The 22,230-nt window shown below is 42.9% G+C and overlaps 1 protein-coding gene across 3 annotated transcripts in view; it reads right to left on the bottom strand.

Moving 5' to 3' along the window:
* The window catches only part of LOC147732512 (palmitoyl-protein thioesterase ABHD10, mitochondrial-like), an 81,754-nt gene that overhangs the window by 48,556 nt on the left and 10,968 nt on the right, over window positions 1–22,230 (bottom strand). For all 3 annotated transcript variants that reach the window (XM_086957045.1, XM_086957047.1, XM_086957046.1), the window contains exon 2: window positions 11,466–11,660. In XM_086957045.1, coding sequence (XP_086813171.1) covers window positions 11,466–11,638 — 173 coding nt within the window. In that variant the 5' untranslated portion in view covers window positions 11,639–11,660. The remainder of the gene's footprint in view (window positions 1–11,465; window positions 11,661–22,230) is intronic.

The raw sequence follows: 22,230 nt of genomic DNA, 5'->3' as shown, positions 1-22,230 counted from the left end.
GTATTTGGAAACCTAGCAGCCCTTCCACTGGCAAGTTGTCACTCGCTTTTTGGCTGTCAAGACTTCGGAGGGTGATTTGTTGTTTCAACAGCTCCTAAGATAGCTCATGGCCACTTTTGCTATGTCCTCTATTTGCTTCCTTATTGGGGTGCCCTAAAGTAGAGTGCATGTAAAAAGCCTTGTTCCTGCGCAAATGTTTTTGAGGACCACTTATTCTGACTTAGTCTGTTTCCCACAATGTAACACTTGCACCTCTTCACTAAAAGAATAAAACCTAGACCCGCTTGATCTTACTATAGAAAGTTTTTGATTTGAGTCTTAATGTGTGTGATGTTCCTTCCATAGTGGAGCTCCTCTCTTGGGCAACTGTCAGAGGAAACTTCTACGCAAAATGTATGATTTATGCTGGGTTTTTTTTTAAATAAAATTATTTTGCAGACTCATCCAAGCACAGAATGCAAAGTTGTCTTCAATAGGAGTTAGCCAATATGAACTGTGTACAAACACAGCTTGATTTAGAGGATTGCGGACAGGTTATTTCCTCACAATGGTGATGGGTATCCCATTCGCCGAAATATAAATCCCATAGGATATAATGGGATTTATATTTCGAGAGGCAGAATATCTATCACCCTTGTGACGGAGTAACCCATCCGCCAAGATCTAAATCAGGCCCACAATCTCTTTCTGTATTTTGATGTTAGTTAGGTTTCTGTACCTTGACACTGTACCCCTTCTCCATGCCTTAAGAGAACTAATACAATGTGAGAGGACACTCTTAACGAAAGAATTGTACAACCTTATAGCCAGTCTAAGGAGGAAGTGAAAATCCCTTAAACACTTTGAATAAGGAAAAACTATTGATACTATGCATGGTACTATCCAGTCCGGGATTTGCGAGCTGTTGCCAGACGCTGCAAGCAAGCGTTGAGCAGTGCGAGGAGGCGAAGGACGCCGCGCCGCTCCTCGCTGCTTTAACTTACTTTAACTTACTTTAACTTACTTGCCGGAGCCGCCAAAACATTTCTATTTTGCGGTAGGCCGGAGCCACTAAAAAACTTTGCCGCTAAACATTTCTCTTTGCCTAACGCGGACGAAGCTGCTAAACAATTCCCTTTGCGGCCTGAGCAGAGCACGGGAAAGCACGAGAGTACAGGAGCACAGGAGAGCACAAACCTCGCTGACGGGAGAGTCGGGAGAGCCAGGGCAACTTGATCGAGGCGGGGAGGCGGAGAGTGCTGAGAGTGCTGAGCCCCACCCCTGACGCCCTGACGCCCAGACCTCGAGTCTCCGCAACCTCACACGGCAGGCTGCTCCGGCGTCGGCAGACCCACCCCACCTCTCTGGAAAGCTCGACTTACAGAGTACAGCGGAGGAGAAGGGGCGGACAGCAACGGCGTGCCAAATGTGACCTCAAGCGTGAAGCGTGAGCACTCGAGTTGAGTTAAGCCCGGGAGAGCGGAAGACCACGGGAGACCGCGGACCTGGGCGGATCCGAGGACCTGAGTGGATCTGAGAGGATTTTTGGAGATTGACGGCGGCGGTGGATTTTGGTACATTAGCCGCGGCCACCCATCCCCGCTGCAAAAAGCCCGACTGACAGAGCTCACCGGAATAGACCTGAGTCTTAACAGCAAACGGAGCAGAGCTGAGGAGCAGGTCTTGACAGCCCTTCCCTGCCCTGGCTTCCCTGTATTGGAGTGGAGGAAGAAATGGAGCAGCTAGGGTGAGTCTTGATTTGCGAGTGGTAAACCCCTGTAGGAGCACCGGATCTGGTCAAAAAAGGGAAGGAAATAAAAGGGATATAAGGATTGGAATACCTAAAAGGGGGTGAAGAGACAACTTGTGATTGACTATCTTGACTGTGTTCCTTTGCCCGGTTAACTGCACAGCACCTAAAGCCCTCCATTATCAGTCTCCGACGGCAGGTGCTTTATACCCCTGTAATAGCCCTTATTGCCCCGGAGCAGAGTGATTTGCCTACTTGCCTATCTGCCAACTGATTATCAAATGACTGCTTGTTTCATTCTGTGCTGTGTTGAGCTGTGCTGATCTTGGTAACGATTCTGGGTAACCTGGTGACAGCGACACTAGCGGCATTGATTCTGGAATAGGCATTGGCGAGAAATTGTGTGACGGGATTCGGGCTCACAGAGGATAGGAGCACACGGGCTGGAGCAAGTGGAGGGTGTGTCACGACGGGACCACGGCAGAGTGGGCCCAGGGGGAAACAAGATCCAATTGAGGAACTATACCCTTTGGATGACTCCCTCCCGGGTACAAATTGAATAAACAGGGCATTGGTCAATAGTCATGAAAAGAGCGCAGGGGAGAGGTTAAGGAGTTACCACTATTATAAAAACGGCTTTCTATTGAAACAATCATCTTGTGTTGTGACAAACCAACTACTACACTAGCGGTATAAAATTCTGGGCAAGTGTATCAATAAAAAGTTAACTGGGGGGACGTTCTGGGAAGGAAAGAACATCAGGTCCCCAGATAAAGAGGGGAACAGAAAACCCAAGCACCTAAGGTTCAAAAAAAGGTAAAAGCACAGGTGATCTCACCAATTGCTCGGATGTTCGAAAGATCGACAAAAATACCACAGAAATTCAACTTCCTGGTAGATTCGACCGGAGTACTCATGTCAATGGAATCAGACACAACCAAAAATCGATTACAGACCCCAATTGAACCGTTAAACATCCTGGAAGGAAACAAAAGGGAAATATCAGAATCAGGCGACGAAAAAAACGTCATAAGTGAGGTGAAACAAAAGGACTTATTATGTGAAATTTTGGATCTAAGAAGGGAACTAATAGATAATACCCCAGTGCAGCTAGGACATGCAGAAGGAATAAATATGGACAAAAGTGAGATAGAAGAGTTAACACAAAACTTGCAACTACAAGAACACTTTACAGAACACCTTACAGGAGTAGCAACACGGGATACTCCAATACCATTAGACGTTAAATTTGAGATAACGAAAAAGCGGAAACTAGTAGATGTAACTAATATCGACACAATGAATGCGCTTGTAGCGGAATCTACACCATTAAAAAAACTTGGAAATATGGAAAAAATCAACACTGTGTCATCCCAAAACTTCTCAATTTCTCAGAAAAAAATGGGGATGTGAATTATGTAAAAGCAGACTGTATCACCTTAAGGGATACAAATGTTGAAATTGAAGGCCAAGGTGTACACACAGCATATGGTATAGGCAATTATGATCACTCAGCAAAAAAGAAAAAGTTGGAAGGAGATCATCACATTGATGAAATGGACAATAAAAACCAGCCTACTAAGACATATTTCGATCAAAAACCAAAAAAAAAAAATAAGTCAAGATCTAGGAGCCACATGGGATATATTTTATCAAACATCAACTTTAACATTAGAGGCATTGACATATCAGTCAAACAAAATAGATACACAAATTGAAATACTGGTTTAACAACTTAATCAACAAAGCCCAAAAAAATGCAGCCTCTAATTACTTTTAATGCGCTTGGGAACCAATTATAAACAAACTTTCAACTATCCCAGAAGTAGTAAACACCATACTGGAGGATGTCAAAGACTTAGTATACAAAAAATATGACAATAAAAAGAGGAGGTAGGTCAATCTCTGGAGAGCAATTATGACCATATTAATAATTCAGGAAGAAACCAATTGGAACTTGTGGAAGTCAATGAAGCGAAGCAAACGGAAAAAAGAATAGTCCAGAATGTGGAAATTGAATTGATAACTAAATCTATGCAAGAGGCACACGGAAAAATAAATACAGAAAAGGAAAATTATTAAGTTCAAAAAATATCAAAGAGGCAAAGGAAAAAAATTTGTAAGTCTAGAAATAAGGTAAAAAATGAAAATATAGTAAAAGTATATCCAAATTTGGAGAAATCAGTAGAAATGAACAAGGAAGGATCTATGCAAGAAGAATCAGAAATAGAAAATAGTGAGGTAGTGGGGACCCAGTCCGTAACGGCAGAAAGTAAGGAAAAATACTATGACATCTTTTCTAAGTCGACAAAAGTCCAGATAGAAAATAAACTACAGGCAATCAATACAACTACGTTAGTAGGCACTACGGATCAACAACAACTTGGCCAAAGGCAAACTAATGATAATAAAAAACAACATCAAGATGAAGAAAAATTCAAGATGGAAAAGTAACATACACTCAAAAAGGAAATGGATGTATATTTTGGAGCCATGCAAGTGATATCCAAAGTAACCCGAAGGGAAAAAAGAACGAGTTGACTTCAGTAGAGTCTAACACATTATTAAATGGGGATAAAAATCACTTAGATTTAAGACTTCAGCAAACAATTCGACAAGATCAAAATATTTCACTGAAACCAACCGTAAATCTCTCGCAACAACGAAAACATTCAGATCCTACAGAACAACAGTTATGTGAGTCCTTGACTAACTCAGTTCCACCAAAAAAAAAGATGGACATTAGAGACTGTAAATGTAACCAGGAAGAACTAATTATTAGAAAAGTTGGTCAAGAAAAGCAAATCATCCATAAAAACTATCACAATGGTAACGAAAAAAAGACAGACTTGTTACCTTCAAAGATAATGGCTCAAATAATTCTTACACCATTATACGATTCAAGAGGCAACAGCGACATTCTGAATAGAAGTAATATTCTACAACTAATGAAATCTATACCTTCATTAGAAAAAGTAACAACAAAAGATATTGAATCGGTGGGCTTTGTACAAAATCTGGAAGGCATTCAACCAATCACACTCCTAACGGTAAATACAGTCTCCAAAGTGGGGGATAGTTGGGGGATAAAAATTAGTCAACCTGTGTCTAAGCCATATCCGAGTCCATTTATAAAGGAAGAACTTCCAACAAAAAAACCTAAGGAGATAAAGAACAACCCAGTGTATTCAATAAAAAAAAAAACCTTGGGTAGTACACATCAGGATGAAGAAAAATGCATGGAAGAAATAAAGGCTGTAGAAACTAAACAAATACACGAAAACTGGATTAGGACAGCACTACATGAGCACTGACAGAACGCAATACAAATTAGAAGAAGGGAAGGACGATCAGCGACCAATAGGTATATGCTCCTGGAACATAAATGGATTATGTAAAAAAATAAAAAATGCTGTAATTCCTTGTCAAATCTCTACCAAATCATATGCCTACAGGAGACATGGGAAACGGACCCTTTCTTTCTGCAAGGGTACAAAGGGTACTATGCGCCCACAATCAGATACTGCAAATTCGGACGTCCATGTGGAAGATTGGCAATATTTAATATGATTGATTTGCAAATTGAACATGAACAGTTGGATACTAATAACGCAAATATTCAAGCAGTTAAGATAACATATGTAACCAGTGAGCAAAAAAAAAGGAATACGTTAATAGTACTCAATATATATATTCCACCAAAGCATTCATCGCGGAAGAACATAAGTGTCGACTTAGTAGGATTTCTATTGGAGCAAATAATACTTGATCCGACTGTTAGCTTTCTAGCTACAGGGGACTTTAATATAAACTTGCTAATTCAATTGGCATGGGATGATTTTATCCAGTCCCAAAATTACGAATGGTCCATCCCGGAACAAACGCTCAACTTTAGCATAAATACTAAACAAAATCCAATCGGGAAAAAACGTTTGATGGATGTCGAACCAATGGGACTAAAGGTACTAAATGGCAGGTTCCCAACCGATCAACCGGCTGGTTGGTCATTTCAAACTGAAAAATCAAAATCAAGAATAGATTTTACATTGTTATCAATTAATATTTTTGATAAAATTGGCTCCTATAGATTAAAAAAAGTGAACGAGAGTGACCATAGCCAGCAAATATTAGAAATGGACTTGGGCCTTTCAAAACGCCAAAATTATCTAACTACACATGGCCAGATCAGTACGATCAACCATAGAAAACTTATTTGGAAACCGGATAAAAAAGATGATATGGAAAAAAAGGCACAAAAATTAGTACAAGAGTGTTTTAAAGAACATCCTACCCAGTCTGCACTTAAACAATGGGAATTGTTATGGAATGAAAAAAATATTATTCAGCAAGAGCTATGGACAAAAATCTTTCACGCAAGTAATCAAGCAAACTCCAGGGAATTTTGGAAAATGATTAATGGTTTGAAGAGACCTAATAAATTTGTGGTAGGTTCGCCAATAACGGAAGAGGATTGGCTAAAATTCCTCAAAAAGACCCTATATGCTGAACCAGAACTCCGCCCTCAGGGTGACAATCAGACAATGAAGGTCGAAAAAGAACAAGAAATTGATCTGGTAAATGCTTTTTCGGACACCGAAGTAGCTAATTTAATAAAGGAACAAAAGGATGGAGCACCGGGACCCAATGGAATTCCGTTTACACTGTATAAAGAAGATCCTGATCTATGAGCTACCTATTTGACAAAGGTGTTTAATGTAGTGGTCCGAACAGGGCAAATACGGGAATCCTGGAGAGGATCATTGATATCGCCCATCTACAAAAAGGGTAACTGGCAACTACCTGAGAACTACCGCTTGATCACTCTCCAAGACACGAATGCAAAGTTATTTGCGGGTCTTTTATTAGCAATTTTATCAGATTGGGTCAAAGTAAAACAAATATTACCACCAAACCGGGTTCATCAAAGGCTTAGGAACTTCAACAAACATATTATCTCTATCAGTGTTAACGGATAAAGCACTCTTAGCGAAACAGTCCCTCTATTTTTGTTTCGCCGATTTTAAATCAGCATTTGATCTCGTAAACAGGAATTTTCTATGGAAAAAACTTAACAATTATGGAATTCCGGACTCACTACTAAACCTTATCCAATTATTGTATTCCGAAAACTGGGTCAGGGTGAGGATTGGTGATGACCGAACATTATCTAATAAAATACCAGTGACACGAGGACTAAAGCAGGGTTGCATCCTTGCCCCATTACTTTTTAACTTATTTGTAGCCGACCTCACCATTGCACTAAATGAAGTTAACTCACATCCACCGAGGCTAGCAGGAAAACAAATGTCAAATTTGCTGTATGCAGATGACGTGGTGCTGCTGAGTCAGACCAAAGTGGGGCTGCAAAGATTAATTGATCGAACATCGAGGTATGCAAAAGATAATCAAATGGTAATAAACGAGGCAAAGACAAAAATAATGGTAGTCACAAAGAACAGAAAACAGAAAAATAAATGGATGTTGGAACAAACTCAGCTAGAGCAGGTTGATAATTACCGGTATCTCGGTGTCTTATTTAATGATAGTGGAATTTTTCTCCCTCAGAGCAAAGATATTACAAGGAAAGCAAATAGTTTGGTGGCTGCATTTCGAACCATACAAAAGAAACTAACTACACTGTCATATGGTCCTCTATTAAAGATCATATCTGCTAAATTATTACCAACCTTGACATATGGCTCTGAAGTCCTAAACGGTAAGGATGCAGAGTTAATTAACAACGCAGTGGCGAAAACCTACAAGATACTATTCCAGCTACCATGTAATGCCTCACAAGCACAGGTATGGCTGGAGTTTGGGATAAATAATCAGCAATATGCCCGGCAAGGTCAAATCCTGAAAGTCTGGAATCGTGTAAAAAATGACCTGGACAATCAATTGTCTCAAACATTATGGCAAGAAGTAAGAGACAATCGGAGGCTGCAAGCTTGGGCATATTTAAATAAAGCAAAGGAAGAATTTGGAATAATACCGATTTGGGAAAACACAATTACACAGGAAAGTTTAAAAAAAACAATTAATAAGCTGACTATTCATCTTTCGCTGGTAAAAGATAAAGAACTATTGGTAAAAAGAAGGCACACATGGCCAATTATAAATGATTACAAAAAAAAGCAAGTCCAAAAATATCTTGAAACTCCTTGGTCACAGCAAAGTGAGCAAACTTTTATAAAAGTACGTTTTGGACTCTGGCCAGGTTTGTGCCATTTGCCACCATGAAAGACTATTGAGGACAATACGATATGTAGGTTATGTAGATGTGGTCAAGAAGATATTTTGCATCTGCTATGTCTGTGTCCTGCAATAGAGGTAGAAAAGAAAGTTACCCTTAAGAGATTATTTAATGCTAGAGGTATAAGAACATGCACACAAGCGCTAATGGCATGTCTAAATCCGAATGGTGTATTAATTAATTCTACATTTATAAAATTTGTATCTGTGATTGGTAAAAACCTTAAGGAAAACATCATTTAGATTTCGTTTAAATTATGTAATATTAGAATAACTACGTGCACAGTGTTTTTAAACTTTTTACTGCTTGAAGATATTTTAAAATGCATTTTTGTAAGATTTTAATTAATCAAACAAATAAACTTGACTTTGAATTTGATACTTTAGAAACAGTTTGGGAAAAGGAAGGGTATCAATTTTTACTTTGTCCGTTAACCCCGCATTAATTCTAATTGCTGCACTCGGGTCTCTATATAATGTCTTTATCGCTGTCAGAAAGCCACCGCCAAATCCCATTTTTTCCAGAACGTTCCATAGATATACCCACGATACACAGTCGAAAGCTTTTTCTGCGTCCAGTAGTAATACCGCAAATGGATCTCCATTAGCCTCTGTCATATCCATGAGGGTAATTAATTTCCTTACATGGTGCGTAGTTCCCCGACCTGGTATAAAACCATGCTGAGTGGTAGTAACTAATGGTGTTATTACACTGGCAAATCTAATTGCCAGTGCCTTTGAATAAATCTTTGTGTCCGTGTTCATGAGAGTGATTGGCCTATATGACCCCGGGTCAGTCTGTGTTTTCCCTTTTTTAAGAATGACCACAATTTCAGCCTCAGACCAGGTATTCGGTATTGAACATCCCTTCTGTGCCTGTTTAAGAGTGTAGAGCATGTCTCCTGCTAACTCCTCCCAGAACACCTTATAGAACTCTAGCGGGATTTTATCTGGGCCGGCAGCCTTTCCTGATGGTAAACTCTTCATAGCTGCTTTTACTTCCTCTAATTCTAACAATGTGTCTATCCTCTGCTTCTCTGTTTCATCCAGTTGTCCCCCATCATAGTGGTTCAGATACTCCATTATGTCTACCCGAGTGCAGCAATTAGAATTAATGCAGGGTTAACGGACAAAGTAAAAATTGATAGGGGTACAAGGCAGGGCTGCCCATGCTCCCCGCTCTTGTTTGCTATATATTTAGATCCGTTAATTAGAAAACTGCAGTTAAACAGGCATATCCCCCCAATTGTCACACTCATGGGGGAGTGTAAGATTCTGGCATATGCTGATGACGTGGCGGTTATAACATCTTCACCCACAGAGGCTATAAGATACGTGGAACAAGAGGCAAAAGAATTTGGGAAAGTGTCTGGGTACTCCTTGAATACTGGAAAAACACAAATTATTAAAAATAATAAGGCTGTTTGTCAAGATTCTAGGGTGGCGCTGACGGGAACGTATCTGGGAATAACTATAACCTCAGCTCTAGAAAAAATAGTAGAACTAAATATTGACCCTATTATACAGAAAGTAGGGGGAGAGCTAGACAGATTGAACAACCTCCATCTTACGTTGGTTGGAAGAGTAAACATTGTAAAAATGTTAATTATGCCAAAAATTTTGTACCTCTTCCGAACAATTCCCCTATGGTTTGACAATGTCTGGTTTAAAAAGATTGAGAATATGATCAACAAGTTTATATGGGCCAAAGGTAAAACTAGAAGGGCGGCGAGATTCCTGGCACTTCCGCGTGAAAGAAGAGGCTGGGCATTACCAGATGTCAAGCTTTATTACTGGGCCGCTGCTTTGCAGTATATGATGGGATTAATAGGGGGTGCCGAAGCAGAAGGAGAGGATCATCTGGGGTCATTAGCAATTTACGGTATTTTAATGGGTGAAGAAACCAAAAACATTTTTTTGAAAAATTTTGACACGGCATACTTTAAAAGAACACGCTTTAAGACTATAATGGGAGCTTATAATTTATGGAAGGCTTTTATGAAAAAGTTCGGTTTGGGAAAACTCAATAGATATACGAGGATATATGAGAATAAGGCATTTCCGGGAGATATATTTTCTGACCCAGTATACAGAGAGTGGTATAGAAAAGGAGTAATAAAATTGGGGGACATTATGGGGACACAAGGGGTGAAACAATTTGGAATAATACAGAAGAAATTTAATTTGCCAAGTAGTCAATTCTATAAATACTTACAAGTAAGAAGTTTTCTACAAAATAAAAGAGGGGGGACGGGAGGATTTGGAAAAAACAATATTCTCGAAATAATAGAGAGTGGAGTAGATTGCACTATTAAAAGGTTTTACGCAGAGCTAAATGAACACAGATCAGATGACATGGCAAAATGGGGGGAAACTTGGTCAACAAAGCTGGGTATAGAACAAGAATGTTTTAAAAATTCATTAGACTTAGGGATAAATATTCTTTGTTCCGCATCACTACAGGCACAGCAATATAAGACTTTGTATTGGCTTTATTATACCCCGGCTAAATTAGCACAATGGGGAGCGACAACTGGTATATATTGCCCTAGGTGTATGAGTGTAAATGCAGATGCTATTCATATGTTTGCAACATGCCCAAGCTTAGCCACACTACTTAAGGAAATAGAAATGTTCTTACAAAGGGCATTAAAATTAGTTGCTAACTTAACACCTGTGACTATTTTACTAGGGGTAGATGATTGTAATGAAGGCGAAGCAGGGAAATACTGTATTTTTATTGCTATGGCAGTGTACAGACTATGTATTGCATCTGCATGGTTAGATCAAATGGCACCATCATTTCAGCAATGGCTAGCCAAGTTGCTGAGTATTTATAATTTAGAAAGAGCAATCTACTCTAGAAGGGGGAAAAACCCGAGGAAACTAGGTTTGAAAATATGGGAGGCAATAACGAAATGGAAGGAAGAAGGATGATGTATATAGAATATGTTTATAATCTGTATTTTTATATAAATTGTATATAATTGATAGTAATACCTAGTGTATATATAATGTATATAATGGATATCGTTTTCAATATATAAGGTTTAGGATGTTGAGCCTATCCCAAAAGCGATTGTTGTATTATTTTGCATCGAAGAAAAAGGTTTATTATAATTATTTTTATCTCTTTTTTCTTTTTTTTCTTTTTCTGTTTCTGCCTATGGTATATGGAGATGTGTTGTATGATTATTTCATGGTTATGCAGTACTGTTTACTTGTTCCACGCCCCCTCTGTGTTCCAGAGGGTGGAAAATATTCAAAATCTTTTAATAAAAAGAATTTTAAAAAAAAGGGAAAAGGAAGGGTAATTCCAGTGAAATGCTCCAAATAAAAGAAAGGCAATACAATATAAATAGAGAAACTCTCAGAATAAAAGTGATGCTAATTTTCATCAATCAATTAAAAATAGTGTAATAACTTAGGATCACCCAAAATTAAAGAAATAGATATTATAATAACCTTGTGGAAGCATAAATACCTGACAAAGGCACGCCCAATTGAGCAGCAGTATTTCTCTAAAGCCAGACATTTCTCGTTGTTCATATCAGACTTGTACCCAGGTAGGTATATGATGCCAGGGCCACACCCAGTAAGCTTGTGGTAGGCCAATCGAGGTAGTCCATCCCTAGAGAGGAACTGCATCTGAGACATGGTTGAACAGGATTCAACTGGGCTGTGTGAGATTAAGAAAGAAAGCAGGCCTTTAGAATATACGCAGGATTATTTACCAAAAGCAGCTGAGGTGAATGTCTTGTAAGTTTGACGTATGACTCGGTCAAACATGGCACAGCCATATACAGCAAGGCTGCACAGATTTTTTTTTAATGTTTTTTATTTTCAAAAACAAAACCCAAAAGTAGGATTTTGTTTTCGAAAATAAAACAAAACATTGCCCCCATCGCCAGGGGCGCCATCTCTTATGGCAAGGTTGGGCATTTTTTTTTGTTTTTATTACCCCCGACAGCCAGGACATTCCTGGCTGTGGCAGGCAGTAAAAAACAGCCATATGTCCTCCCATCTAAAATGGGCAGGTGGACATATAGCCAATCTTCTGATGGTCCTTCAACTGGGCATGTTTGACTTTGGCGGTCCTGGAGTGGGCCGCCATGCTGCTGCCCCGCTCCAGGACCGGCAAAGCCATCCGCCCACCGCCCACCAGTGTATAAGTCAAAAACCAGCAAGCGGTCCTGTGGTGGCTGGCCCATGGCACTGCCTTTCAAAGGCTCATAGGAGAGCCTTAGAAAGGCAGTGCCTTGGGCAGCCACAGGGGGTTCCAGTACGGCATGGGCTGTAAAGTCCATGCTGAGTGTGGCTCACCCCATCATATCTTTTTTTTTAAAAAAAGGTTAATATTGTGAGATTTGAAAGAATACAAAATATTTGGTGGATTTATTTACAGTATTCTCCCATAACAGCTACTTGTGAGACGTAGTAGGAAATTGTGCCAGTAAGAAAAAAACATTGGGACATTTTTCTGACATGTTTGTTATTTTTAAAAACATTTCTCAACAATAAAATTGATGAGAACTGAAGAGAATAGAAATGCAATTATACATGGGGTGTGTATTCTCCATCGAGGCACCTTTGTGGAAATGTGTGCAAATGCTGGATTTCTGCCCAGATTAAAAAGAAAAAGCAAAAGAACAATTGATTTAACCCAGATCTCTTGATTGGTGGTGAATGATTTATTCAGGATTCCATCCATCATTTGATGCTGCAGCACTTTTTGCCCTAAGTGAGAAGGGTATGCCCAGACGTGGTCCCTTGCTCGCTGTCAAGTCAAGTCAAGTTTAAATTTGTATAGCGCACTACTCACCCAGAGGGTCTCAAGGCGCTTGAGGGAGGGGGGAGCTTTACTTATCAAATAACCAGGTTTTTAGTTGTTTTCTGAAGGAGAGGTGGTTCTGAGTGAGGCGGAGGTGAGTGGGGAGAGAATTCCCGGTCTTGGCCGCTAAGTAGGAGAAGGATCTTCCTCCCATGGTGGATCTTTGGATGCGTGGAATTGCGGCGAGGGCTTGATTGGACGATCGGAGTTGGCGGGTGGGGGTGTAAAAGGACAGGCGCATGTTGAGGTATTCGGGTCCTAGGTCGTAGAGGGCTTTGTGTGCGTGGGTGAGGAGGCGGAACGTTATTCTCTTGTTGACGGGGAGCCAGTGGAGGTCTTTCAGGTGACTGGAAATGTGAGCTTGGCGGGGGATGTCTAGGATGAGTCTGGCTGAGGCATTTTGGATGCGTTGGAGTTTTTTCTGTAGTTTGGCTGTGGTTCCGGCGTAAAGGGTGTTTCCGTAGTCCAGTCTGCTTGTGACCAGTGCATGTGTGACCGTCTTTCTTGTTTCGGTGGGGATCCAACTGAAGATTTTTTTGAGCATGCGTAGGATGTTGAAGCATGATGATAAGACGGCGTGGACTTGTTTGGTCATCAAGAGGGAGGAGTCCATGATGAAGCCCAGGTTACGTGCGTGGTCCGTTGGTATGGGTGCGGTTCCCAGGGCCGGTGGCCACCATGAGTCGTCCCAGGCGGAGGGGGATGATCCTAAGATGAGGACTTCCGTTTCGTCCGAGTTCAGTTTTAAACGGCTGTTCTTCATCCACTCGGCTACTTCTTTCATCCCTTCGTGTAGGTGGGTTTTGGCGGTGTTTGGGTCTTTGGTGAGGGAGAAGATCAGCTGGGTGTCGTCTGCATAGGAGATAATGTTGAGGTTGTTTTGGCGCGCAATGGATGCGAGTGGACTCATGTATACGTTGAAGAGAGTGGGACTGAGGGAAGATCCTTGGGGTACGCAGCAGATGACTTCGGTGGCCTCTGATCTAAAAGGGGGGAGGCGGACTCTCTGGGTTCTTCCGGCAAGGAACGAGATTATCCAGTCCAGTGCTTTTCCTTGTAGTCCGACGTTGCTGAGGCGTTGTATAAGGGTGCTATGACAAACTGTGTCGAAGGCTGCGGAGAGGTCAAGTAGGATGAGGGCAGCAGTTTCTCCGTTGTCCAGTAGAGTTCGAATGTCGTCTGTTGCTGCGATGAGGGCGGTCTCGGTGCTGTGTTTGGCTCGGAAGCCGGACTGTGAAGGGTCGAGGGATTTGTTGGATTCGAGGAAGGCGGCGAGTTGACTGTTGACGGCTTTCTCAATGACTTTGGCAGGGAATGGGAGGAGCCAAATGGGGTGGTAGTTCAGTGGGGTCTGCTGTAGGTTTCTTCAGGAGGGCACTGAGTTCGGCATGTTTCCAGCTTTCCGGGAAGGTGGCGGAGTTGAGGGAGCAGTTGATGACGTCTCGGAGATGGGGTGCGATAATGGAGTCTGCTTTGTTGGAAATGTGGTGGGGACATGGGTCGGTTGGCGATCCTGAGTGAATGGTGTTCATCAGGTGAATGGTGTCTTCAGTGGTAATTGGGTTCCAGGCGCAAAGGTTGTTAGAGGGGGTTTTTAGTTCGGAGGTAGGTGGGGTGGGCTGGTCTCCAAAGCTGTTATGCATGTCAGCGATTTTGTTGTGGAAGAACGAGGCTAGAGAGTCGCAGAGGTCTTGGGAGGGAGTGATGTCGTTGGTGCCGGCGGTGGGGTTGGTAAACTCTTTGACGATGTTGAATAGTTCTTTGCTGTTGTGGGCGTTGTTGTCGAGTCGATCCTTGAATGCTGATTTCTTGGTGGATCGGATTAGTTGGTGGTGTTTGCGGGTGGCGTTCTTGAAGCTAGCCTGGCTGACGAGGGGTGATACCTCAAAACCGGTCCCAGGATGCTTGTTTCCAGTCCAGGGAGGACCTGGCTTGGCAGTTCGGGCAGGATTGTTTCCATGAGGAGCAGGGTCAAGACTGGTTTGCATATAGCTGGTTCCAAACTGCGAGTATGTAGTGAGCGAAAGAACAATGGATTTAACCCAGATCTCTTAACTGGGGGTGAATAGTTGATCTATGCAGCATTCTATCCATCATTGTTGCTGCAGCGCAGATTAAAAATATGGCAAAGGGTGCAATTTTTGTTCCAAACATTACTAATCTTTATATGGCAGCTTTCAGGTACACAACAATTTATACTGACTCCAATTCATACAAGACACATATTATAATATAGCTCTGTTACTTCGATGATGAACTATTGATTTGGAGAGGTTCACTAATGAATCTTAAACTGTTCCACAATTAGCTCAATAGTCAGAATATGCAGTTACAGTTTACTTTGGATTACAACATCAATCAGATACATTTTCTAGGCCTTAAAATTACAAATGATTCAGGTATTTCATACACATTTGTATACACTAAGCCCACTGCACACAATACTTTACTCAAAAACAATAGCCACCATTCTAGTACCCTCAGGAATAACCTGCCCTTTCCGTAATTCCCATCTATTAGTGGAATTACACAAACAAATGATTATTTCAACGAAGAAAAATCATGCATCTAAGTTAAATGCAATGGTCTACCCTTACAGGATAGAAAAACACGTTGAAAAGGGCTTAGTGCACCAACAGTGGACTACACAAGGTTAAACAAAGAAAAATGGGCACCTGTCTAGTCTGCGTCTAATGGTATCAAGAAAATCCTCTTTACAAAATTGGCATCTATTACACACATTTAGTATTGAAAAATGTTTGTTTACATTTAAAAGGGCTAGGAACCTTAGACACAGATTCATAAAAGCATACAAGGAACCACAAAAAGTGTCTCCTTCCTAGCTGTGGCGTCCTGATCCTATTACGGGTCATCATCTACTAACAAATGTATGGTATGCAGTATTATGTGAACTGTAAAAACATCTAATCTCAATGGCAGAGAATGGAAACTCAAACTGTGCTTCTAAAAATGTAATACATTATACTGAATATCTGTATAACCCCAAATACATTGGAAAAACATAACAAGAGGGACGATGCCACAATCTAACATTTTATGTAATATACAAAATGCCCCCTTAGTGAAACAATGTAAAACTTTAAATCACTCTGGAAATTAAATTAAATGGTTTGTGTTGAAAACAGTGGCAAAGCGGGCGGATGCCCTGGGTGCAAAATTCTTGCAGGCATTTTTAGGGGCGCACAATTTGGCTTGCCCCGGGCGCTGGCAACCCACGCTACCCCACTGGTTCAAATTATCCACAAGTTCTACTAGAAGACATGATGTTGATCGGTTACTCGCAATGAAAGAAAACAGATGAATATGCCAAACTGACACTGTTAGAAAAGACCTTAAGTAAGCCCTACCAAGGGGCACGCTCCCCTGTTCACCCTGGGTGTCCTCCCCACAAGCGTCCTTTCCTACCCCCATTAATTATTCCAGTGACTACATGATATGGTGCATAGAAAGGCCACAGTTTTATTTCACACATGAATTATACATATCCCAACTTACTGGTTGGTCATTCATATCCTCTATGTCAATATACATCCTACATTACTTTCTGTTTGGTTCAGTCTTTTGTGACAGCACTAACCTTGTCCAATGTGCCCCTTACGCAAGTTTTCAGCATTCATGGTTTCAGGCTTCCCTTGCTACCGATTATTGTGGGTGTCCGTTAGGACCGGCCCGGGCTGCAAGTGCCGTTGTGCTTGCTTGAACCCTTTGCTGGACACTCGCCCGCTCCCAAGTGTCCCTGCAGTGTGGCATCCCAAGGACACTGTGCGAGCAACATCTACTCTGCCTGTGGCTGCGTACTAAAACTTTAGGGGGGCGGGGCTAATTCTTCAAGCAATAAGCAGAGTGGAGATGCAGGAGCTCTAAGAAGGGGTGAAAAACAACAAAGCGTAGCTAACAAGTAAATGGTCTTTTAAAGACCTGTGAAGTACTCGGGTGCGGCTGCAATAAGACGGGCGCCAGACTAGCCAGCCTACAGCAGCTCAAAAACGGTGTGTGTATGTGCCCGGGAAGCTGTCTCAGCGGAAGCCCTTTGAACCCTATGGGCGTTGCGCACCTGACTAAAACTGATATTGAAATGATTGATTTATTCTCCTAGACAGTCAAGTACAATAATCAGTTTCCTTGTGATTTTTCTGTTTCATGATGGTGGGTCCCATTGCATTATTCCGAGCCAGGTTTCTGCCCAATTTAAGATGAAGACTGTGACACACGTTATTTAGGCATCTCTCACCCTCTGACCTTAAACTTCATATTTGTTCATGCTTTGGGCTTTTGGTGGCTGATTAATTCTGTGTTAATCTCAGTCACTGATAATTGCTCGGGCCAGATCCCAATCCCAAAATGATGGACTGAAGTGCAGCCCCAAGTGATTGCCAGTGGCTGAGATTAATTAAAGCATTCCATCCATCACCTTGTTGTTGTTACTGTTGCCACCTTAAGCATGACGGTATGCCCAGACGTGGGTCCTATGCTCACTGTGCCACTGGAACCAAGCTACGCTCAACTGAGGAACCCCAATCAGAGCAAAACCAATCTTGGGTTGCTTGTGTTCCAGTTCAGTGAGGATTTAACCCTGACAGTTTGGGCTGGACTGTTCCCATTCGAGCAGGTACAAGACTGATTTCCAAATGGTTGAGTCCTAACTGTGGTGCAATGGGGCGCAAAAAATTATGGACTGAAGTGTGGCCCTAGGCAATTACCAGTGGCTGAGATTAATTCAAACATTCAATACATCATCATCTTGTTGTTGCAGTATTTTCATCCTGGGCATTGTTTTTTTTCCTTAATAGAGACGGAAAGTATTTGTCTCTTGTGGAAGTATGCATATGGCTAATTTTTGGTATTAGCTTCACTCTTTGTGGTTAAGGTCCCTCACACAGTATTTTACCCTACAGGAGGACTAAGCGACTCTGATCATATCTTCTAAAGTTTCACTTCTACCTTGAGTACCCAGTGAGCTAAATACATTTCTTTACATTATTGTCTCCTGGGATTTTGTTCTTAATTAATAGATCTTTGTGTATACCCAGTTTCCTGGGGGATTATTGACTTGGCCTATGATATATACTACATTTCGTGGTTCATTTTAATAACAGCCCTTGATAATAATTGAATAGCTTTCAAAGGCAGTTCTAAACACATTGGAATAGTTGTGAGTACACAGACATGATGTATACAAAGATATAGTTCCGCTGTCTGTCAGCGCTGTGATGACGGTACCTGGCTCCTGCGGGGGAGACCTTAATGGAACAGTCACCAAGACTGAAAGATGAGGTAGCGGTACACAGGGGGTGGTAATGGATGGAGCATCTGAACCAATCAAACACTCACACACAGTCAAAAAATCTGGGTTTAATCCATCACCGTTCTTTAGCCCACTCTGCCACCCCAGTTCAGACATGGCTATATGCAAATCAGTCTGACCCTGTGCCTCATGGGAACAGTCCAGCCCGAACTGCCAAGCCATGCCTTCCCTGGACCGGAAACAAGCTTCCGAGGACCGGTTTCTGGCATTCCAGCCGTCTGGACTGTTCCCATGAGGCACAGGGTCAGACTGATTTGGATATAGCTATGTCTGAACTGGGGTGGCAGAGTGGGCTAAAGAACGGTGATGGATTAAACCCAGATCTATTGACTGGGTGTGAGTGTTTGATTGATTCAGATGCTCCGTCCATCACCACCCTCTTTTGTACCGAAAGATGAGGTAGGCACAGGTTATTTGGGGAACACGTGCTCAGCTGAGAGAGTAACTGTCGTAAAGTGACAACTTTCACTACTCAAACGGAGCTAGAACTAGCCAGACAGCCACCCATCCATCGTGCCAGAGCCTTGGGCGTGTGTGTGATTTTTGTGGATGGTTGGAGGTGGATGGGGATGGCAAGCACTCGTTTTTGGATATCCACATTTAAGTTTCATCATCAAACTTTGACCCAGACCAAAAGAGGGCAAGCGATACCATAGCCAATAGAGGAAAATAGGGAAACGGTGACAAAGAGTAAGAAAAGAGACAGGAAGTGCATGGTAGTGGAAGGAAGGGGCATGAGTTGGAAAAAAAAAAGCAGTCTAGGTATTTGGTAGTGCTGGCATTCAGTAACACTGTGATGGCCTCCTAGTAAAACACATCCGGACCCTGTGCCAATATCTTTACAAATTAAGCACTGCTTGGATCCCAAACCACTGACAGGGCATGACAGTGATACATTTTGAGTCTAGATCCTCATTCTGTACTAGAATCTTTCTCTTTAGTTCAGTAGCGGCTGCTACCAGACCCAGATGGTGGGGGATAGGTGGGGGAAATTAAAAATATAAAAAATAAAATAACACTTACCTAGCTATGGATGGTGTTGCAGCCCACTCTCCTCTGATCCTCTTCATTTTCTTGTCTGCTTCCTGTCTGGAGTCCGGCAGCAGGAAGGACCTGGGTTCCCAAGTCTTGCCCAATCACAGCGTTGTGATTGGTCTGAGCACCATAGTTCGGCGCTCAGACCAGGGGCATGTTCTCCACCAAGGCTGTAAAGCAGCCTGGATGGAGAACTTGGCAAGTGGGCATGACTGTTTTGGACGGCCCGAGCGGGCCATTCAAAATGTCATGCGCACTTGGAGTGTCACCACTCTGCCCCCTGCAGTGCTCTGGCGTCATGGGGCCAAGTCCTGCCCCCTGGAGCCTCGGCAGTAGGAAAAAGAAAATGCTAATAACGTTATGTTATCATAATGTTTTCCTCTTTTCACTGCTCGGAGAGCAGTGGGGTGACGCTCCTCCGCCTCAGCGGAGGAGCCACCACTGCTTTAGGTGGCTGCCTGCAGAATGCTACGTTATTGACTGGCAGTCTGCAGGCATTCTAATTTAAATGATGGAGAAAGCTCAAACAACAAGGGAAAGAGTACCCCTTCTCCTCTTTCAAGGGCAGCATGCCTGGCCGGATTGAAGCCCCTTTTCTTTTCTTAGTCGCAAAAAGCATGTGGCCTTCTCGCTGTGCTCGAAACCGACCAGGTGCATTCTGGGAACCTAACTTGGCATAAGGAAGGATTTGCGTTATTTTGTGCAGGAATGAGGCGTCATTGTATTTGGAAGATGCTAGCCTGCTTTTTTTGTATAGGAATAAAAAATTAAGAAGTATTGCTGATGAACAGCATTTGCTAGGATTTTTGCTTTCTTGGTCCTATGGGTTGTTAAATAACAATGTTTAGTGGGTACCATAGACTTGTTTGCTCTTATGTCATTGACCCAAGTGGCCATGGTCTCCTGGTCTATTTCACATGTCTAGTCATTTTGTCCACACGTTTGTGTCCCTTTGGTATCCTGTCCCAGTGCCAGTGACTTTGTGTAACTTTCAGTGACCTTGTTAGGGACACTGAGAACCCCCATGTCTTAATATCAGCGTCACAGTGTGCCTCCCAATGGCAGTGTCAGTGACAATATCTGTGTGATCAGTGTTCCCACATCATTGCCAAAATGTCACATTTCCTGTAAGAGTGCCAGTGTCTCCATATCATCGTGTCCCTGTGCAGTTTGTGCCTCGTCAGTGTCCCAGTGCCAGTAGTCTCACATCAGTGTCTTTGACAGTGTCCCAGTGTCCTATGAAACTTTAATTGTCCCAGTGTCAGTATCACACACAGCGGCGGTTTCTTTATGAGGGTTTTGGGGCTATGCCCACCTATTCTCGGCCTTTTATTACCAGTAAAAAGTTAGATGCTTGTGCAAGCCTGATTGAGCCTCTGCACTATGCCATGGAAACCAGCCAGCCCTGCCGATCCACCTTCACTGCGACATGTGTGGAGAAAGGCAGAGATTAAGCTTTTTCAGCCCTCCATTCCACAAAGAAACGGCCAAGCGAGCAGTTAGAAAACTCTACTTTAAAACCCCTCTGGGCGCAGGGATCACCAGCCCTGTCGGGGTCCCTAGGAGACATGTCACAAATCTGCCTTTCAGGGCAGGCTTTAGGGCAGTGCGACTGGTGCGCTCACAATGGACGCTGACCTGTGGAATGGGCGCTGACTTCAAGGGGGAGGAGGGGCTATATTTAGCAATAACTTACGATTGGAGAGATGAGGGGCACTTTTGCCCGGTGGTGGTGAGAGAATCCGAGGAGGCGGTCATGGGTTGTTGGGGGCGCCAAAAATTATTGTATCACTGGGCGCAACCAGCGCTAAAGCCGGTCCTGCTGCCTTGCACTTCACCTTTTCTTCTTCCGTCAAAGGTCGGGGTGCGGTCAGATTATGATAGCCCCACCAGAGCCTTTGATGAAATAAGAGATGGTGGAGTAGGAGAAATGGCTGCCCTTTCTGATCTTGCTACTGTCTAGTCAAGTCAAGTCAAGTCAAAAATTTGTATAGCGCGCTACATACTCAGAGGGTCTCAAGGCGCTTGAAGAAGGGTGGGAAATTATTTGTCAAATATCCACGTTTTAAGTTGTTTTCTAAATGCTAGGTGGTTCTGAGTGAGGCGAAGGTGAGTGGGAAGTGAGTTCCAGGTTTTTGCTGCCAGGTAGGAGAAGGATCTACCTCCCATGGTAGTTTTGTTGATGCGAGGTACAGTGGCAAGGGCTTGGTTGGAGGATCGTAGCTGGCGGGAGGGGGTGTAGAAGGACAGTCGTGTGTTGAGGCATTCGGGTCCGATTCCGTAGAGTGCTTTGTGTGCGTGGGTTAGGAGCCGGAAAGTAATCCTCTTATTGATAGGGAGCCAGTGGAGGTTTTTCAGGTGACCAGAGATGTGTTCTTTACGCGGGATGTTTAGTATGAGCCTGGCTGAAGCGTTCTGGATGCGTTGGAGTTTTTTCTGGAGTTTTGCGGTGGTACCGGCGTAAAGGGTGTTTCCGTAGTCCAGTCTGCTTGTGATCAGAGCGTGGGTGACCGTTTTTCTAGTTTCGGTGGAGATCCAACGAAATGTTTTTTTGAGCATGCAAAGAATGTTGAAACAAGATGAAGAGACGGCGTTGACTTGTCTGTTCATCGAGAGGGAGGAATCCAGGATGACGCCTAGGTTCCGTGCGTGGTCTGTCGGGATGGGTGCTTTTCCAAGGGCCTCAGGCCACCAAGAGTCATCCCAGGCGGAGGGGGAGGTGCCTAGGATGAGGACTTCTGTTTTGTCTGAGTTCAGTTTCAGACGGCTGTGTTTCATCCAGTCGGCTACTTCTTTCATTCCGTCATGCAGGTTGGTTTTGGCAGTGTTAGGGTCTCTGGTGAGAGATAGGATCAGTTGAGTGTCGTCGGCGTAGGAGATGATGTTGAGGTTGTGTTGGCGTGCGATGGCCGCGAGGGGGCTCATGTATACGTTGAAGAGGGTGGGGCTGAGTGAGGATCCTTGTGGTACGCCGCAGATGACTTTCGTGGCCTCTGATTTGAATGGTGGGAGGCGGACTCTCTGGGTTCTTCCGGCAAGGAACGAGGTGATCCAGTC

Source organism: Lissotriton vulgaris, chromosome 2_1 (assembly GCF_964263255.1).
Source record: "Lissotriton vulgaris chromosome 2_1, aLisVul1.2, whole genome shotgun sequence".
NCBI classification, from domain to species: domain Eukaryota; kingdom Metazoa; phylum Chordata; class Amphibia; order Caudata; family Salamandridae; genus Lissotriton; species Lissotriton vulgaris.
Note: the sequence above shows the minus strand (reverse complement) of the source record. Positions and strands in the feature narration are given on the sequence as shown.